The sequence below is a fragment of the Oncorhynchus keta genome, chromosome 1 (genome assembly GCF_023373465.1).
Source record: "Oncorhynchus keta strain PuntledgeMale-10-30-2019 chromosome 1, Oket_V2, whole genome shotgun sequence".
NCBI lineage: Eukaryota > Metazoa > Chordata > Actinopteri > Salmoniformes > Salmonidae > Oncorhynchus > Oncorhynchus keta.
Window position 1 is genome coordinate 36810288 of NC_068421.1, and position 5200 is coordinate 36815487.

The 5200-nt window shown below is 43.9% G+C and overlaps 1 protein-coding gene across 1 annotated transcript; it reads left to right on the forward strand.

Annotated features, from left to right (window-relative positions):
- The first annotated feature begins 1632 nt into the window (after nt 1–1632).
- On the forward strand, nt 1633–4925 carry LOC118384011 (frizzled-9-like). The gene has a single exon (XM_035770369.2). The coding sequence runs from the start codon at nt 2136–2138 to the stop codon at nt 3885–3887; it is 1752 nt and encodes a 583-aa protein (XP_035626262.2). The 5' UTR covers nt 1633–2135; the 3' UTR covers nt 3888–4925.
- Nucleotides 4926–5200: the final 275 nt, after the last annotated feature.

Consider the following 5200-nt stretch of genomic DNA (forward strand, 5'->3'; position numbering starts at 1 on the left):
TTTCCACCTCATTTTGTGGGCAATGTGCACAGCCTGTCTTATCTTGAGAGCCGGGTCTGCCTTCGGTGGCCCTCCTCAATAGCAAGACTATACTCACTGAGTCTGTACATAGTCAAAGATTTTCTTAACTTTGGATCAGTCACATTGGTTGAGTATTCTGCCACTGTGTACTCTCTGTTTGGGGCCAAATAGCATTCTAGTTTGCTCTGTTTGTAAATTCTTTCCAATGTATCAAGTAATTATCTTTTTGTTTTCTCATGATTTGGTTGGGCCTAATTGTGTTGCTGTCCTGGGGTACTGTGGGGTCTGTTTGTGTTTGTGAACAGAGCCCCAGGACCAGTTTGCTTAGGGGGCTCTTCTCCAGGTTTATTTGTCTGTATGTTATGGCAGGTTTGGGAATTGCTTCCTTTGCAGAATTCTGCATGCAGAGTTTCAATTTGCTGTTTGTCCCATTTTGTGAATTCTTGGTTGGTGAGCTGTATGTTCCTTTTGGTGGCATAGAAGGCCCTTCTTGCTTTGCAAGTGAAATAGATAATAAACAAAGGTGAAATAAACAAAAAAAATGAACAGTAAACATTACACTCACAAAAAGTTCCAAAGGAATAGAGACAATTCAAATGACATATTATGGCTGTATACAGTGTTGTAGCAATGAGCAAATAGTTAGTCACGTTCTCTCAATTAAGAGGAGTTCAAAGCCAATCCAGGTTTGGACATTGCCTCTGATGCAGAATAAACACTGCTGCAATTGGCCAACAATGAAAATACATGAATTCACATCTGAAATGACTCCTTGGGGAGATCTCTTTCAGTTATCTGTGACTGATTTCAGGAAACATTTTCATAAACTCAAGCGTTGGTGAAGCTGCCTATTTCAATATTTCATGCATTTTATAGAAATCTTTAATTTACCCTTGAAAGCTCAAACAGATTCAGCATCATGTGTCGGAGGTGCACCTACTTCATGAGCCTAATGTGCAGTTTCTGAACATGTCTGATATAATTACCAAGACCGTGATTTATTATGCTGTGTGTCACTGTCATATTATAAACTGTTGGATCATACTGTCTCTTTGATATTTCCTAGTCTCTCTTTGGCCTTTCCTAAGACAGCTTCATCAATGGGATTTTGTGCATGAGTAGAGTCAGTTATATCACATAGTGAATGAAAAGATCAAACATTTCTTTGAGATGTCAAGGGGGCAATTGTAGCCTACCATTCAGCCACTAGATGGTAACAATAGTATTTTTCCTAGGCACAAACACGTAACATAATATACATCATTGTGATACTGTATGATAAATAGTGACCGTTTCACTACTCACTTAAACCATTGCAGAAGCAGATGTGTAGCCTATCATAAGATGCCTTATAAACTATTTGGACAGAATGGGCCATAGCCTATTGTCATGATCACTCGGTTAAATTACAAGATTCAAGTTTATCCAAACCTCACTCACCACTTTCAAATGTCCAAATAAATAAATGTGGAATTAATATAGTCGTGCGTGCGCTTAAAGACGCTTCTCAGGTCGGTGGTGGGCGGTGCGAAATGGAAGCGTCGCGTCATGGAAGTGCCCACCCTCGCATCGGGTAAGAGCCGCAAATAGAAGAGAAAGTTCAGTGTTCTCAAACGATGGATGGAGAGCGGTTGTCTGACGTAGAGTGAAATGTATGTACTGCTGCAAACAGCTGCACGGATTTAGCTTTAAACATGTTTTATTCAAAACTAAGAAGTCCAGGATTAACACGTTCTATAATGAACGTTATTTGAGCTCACCAGCGTTATTTTCTCATTTCATTGCAAACTTCATTTTCTAGATTGAACTCTTCCGTGCTCGAATTGGCTCGGAGTCTCACCTTCTAAGGACATTTAAACATTTAATACCGTGGAAGCTTTTTAAAAATATATAATAGACTAATGTGTACCAACTGGAATTCATTTTTTTAAATTTGACCTGCATTTGCGTTGTATAGCAGCAGGAAATGCATTTGTAACAACGGATTTACAACGCTTGTTTTGGGGGCTGTGCTTACAATGGTAAAATAATATGGACATATCCGCATGAATTTACATTTTCGGTCTGAACAAATACAACTTGTTCTTACACTAAACATATGACTGAAAAGAAGCATGGAGGGGTCTCCTTTGAAGATACTGATTTCTCTCTGGTGTCAGTTGGTGGTTGCTGGCTACAGTGTGGAGCTAGGAACCTACGACCTGGAACGAGGTAGACCAGCCAAATGCGAACCCATAGTAATCCCCATGTGCCAGGGCATTGGCTACAACATGACCAGAATGCCCAATTTTATGGACCATGACAACCAAAAGGAGGCTGCCATCAAGCTGAATGAGTTTGCACCTCTAGTGGAGTACGGCTGTGATGTGCACCTTCGTTTCTTCCTCTGCTCTCTCTACACCCCCATGTGCACTGATAAAGTGTCTACCTCCATCCCAGCCTGCAGGCCCATGTGTGAGCAGGCCAGGCAGAAGTGCTCACCCATTATGGAGAAGTTCCACTACGCATGGCCTGACTCGCTGGATTGCTCCAAGCTCCCGACCAGGAATGACCCCAACGCGCTGTGCATGGAGGCTCCAGAGAACGACACCAAGACAGAGATCAAGAAGGGAGAGGGCATGCTTCCTGTTCCCCCTCGGCCAAGGCAACCGGGTAGCGGTAACGGGCGCTCCACTGGCAGTCTGGGGTCCTGCGAGAACCCAGAGAAGTTCCAGTACGTGGAGAAGAGCCAGTCGTGTGCTCCCCGCTGCTCCTCGGCAGTGGACGTGTTCTGGTCCAGAAGGGACAAGGACTTTGCCTTCATCTGGATGACGGTGTGGTCAACGCTCTGTTTCGTCTCCACGTCCTTCACCGTTCTCACCTTCCTCCTGGACCCCCATCGCTTCCAGTACCCTGAACGTCCCATCATCTTCCTCTCCATGTGCTACAACATCTACTCTGTGGCCTTCATCATCCGCTCGGTGGCCGGGGCCGAGAACATCGCCTGCGACCGGGAGAATGGCGAGCTCTACATCATCCAGGAGGGGCTGGAGTCCACAGGCTGCACCATCGTCTTCCTCATCCTCTACTACTTCGGTATGGCCTCGTCCATCTGGTGGGTCATACTTACCCTCACCTGGTTCCTGGCTGCTGGTAAGAAGTGGGGCCACGAGGCCATTGAGTCCCACAGCAACTACTTCCACATGGCCGCGTGGGGCATCCCGGCTCTGAAGACCATCATCATCCTCACCATGAGGAAGGTAGCAGGGGATGAGCTGACGGGTCTGTGCTACGTGGGCAGCATGGACTCTGGAGCGCTTACCGGCTTTGTGCTCATCCCTCTGTCCTGCTACCTGGTCATTGGCACGTCCTTCGTCCTCACCGGCTTTGTGGCGCTCTTCCACATCCGCAAGGTGATGAAAACCGAAGGCACCAACACGGAGAAGCTGGAGAAGCTGATGGTGAAGATCGGCATCTACTCCATCCTGTACACGGTGCCCGCCACCTGCGTCATCATCTGCTACTTCTACGAGAGGCTCAACATGGACTACTGGAAGTTCAGGGGGCTAGAGGGCAAGTGCGTGTCGTTCCCCGGGCGCCGGAACGAGGACTGCTCCCTGGATGCGTCGGTGCCCACTGTGGCGGTGTTCATGCTGAAGATCTTCATGTCTTTGGTGGTGGGCATCACCAGTGGTGTGTGGGTGTGGAGCTCCAAGACCCTGCAGACCTGGCAGGGCCTGTGCAGCAGGAAGCTGGCATCAGACAGGACTAGCAGGAAGCCCTGTGGCAGCGTGAGCTGCAGCACACACTGTCATTACAAAGCCCCTGCCGTGGTGCTCCACATGGCCAAGACAGACCCTTACTCAGAAAGCCCCACACATGTCTGACACTGATAGACAATATATTACCAGTATGCAGTTCATTCAATGCTCTGTCTAAACGCATGGAGCTGCTGGGGTGACATTGTAGTATATGGAATAAGATTGAGAGGAATGAAAGAAGTTATAATTCAACTGTCAATTGCTGCTTTTCTGTGCATAGGGAGAAAGCACAGGCTACAGTATGGAAGTAGACACAGCTTTCCTTATTTCAGTATTGATGCATTTCAGTATTGCTCTCTATAGACACACAAGATGTGTGGACTGTAATTACACAGAGATGCTCAACTGCAATGCAGAAAAGAACTTGCATGGACATTTTAAAGGAGAGGCATTGTTCTCCCCTGAACTGAGTATAAATAACTTCATAAATATGTTTAAATGTTAAACAGTCTATTTATTGTATATATATTTAATTGAAGTTTACTTTGGTTTCCCACAAGTTTGATTGGAGTGAACATGCATCTATTAGGCTGAAGATTAAACTCTTGAGAATCAAGGAAAATAAAGTGCCTCTTATCAAGTTCTTAAGAATAATAACATGTGGTATACATTTTCAAACGGTCTTTTAATTGTATGTTCTTGGTCAAGGTTTATTTACTATTATTAAGTTCAGTGTGAATCCTATATATGTTTCAATATGGCGTCGCTTCATTATATTGATTGAGGAAATTATATTTAGTGGAGACTTGAGAGGAAAATACATTGCAAAACATATCGCATCTTACGTTCTCTTTGATAATAATTTGGTTCTATAATAAATAAATCAAAACATTTCTCACAAAAGGAGAACTTGGTTAGATTACCTATGGCTATAGATATTCATGATTCGTTCATTTCATTAACCCAGGACGACCAGAATAAATCAGATGTGCTAGACTGTAGTAGGGTTCATTCTCTTTTGGGTGAAGTAGACTGTAGTAGGGTTAATTCTTTTGCAAATTAAAGGTGGCCTGATTCCTATGGTAATGCCAACATGCAAAAATGAACTGTAAACCTTTGGAGCACATACAATATAAGAATAAATACAACTGTTTATATTCCTAACTTTTGTAGCCTAATACACCCATCTCTTCTCAGCACAATGTTGTAGCCTAATACACCATCTCTTCTCACCACAATGTTGTAGCCTAATACACCCATCTTTTCTCACCACAATGTTGTAGCCTAATACACCATCTCTTCTCACCACAATGTTATAGCCTAATACACCCATCTCTTCTCACAACAATTTTTAATTTTTTTATTTCACCTTTATTTAACCAGGTAGGCTAGTTGAGAACAAGTTCTCATTTGCAACTGTATTAGGCTACAATGTTGTA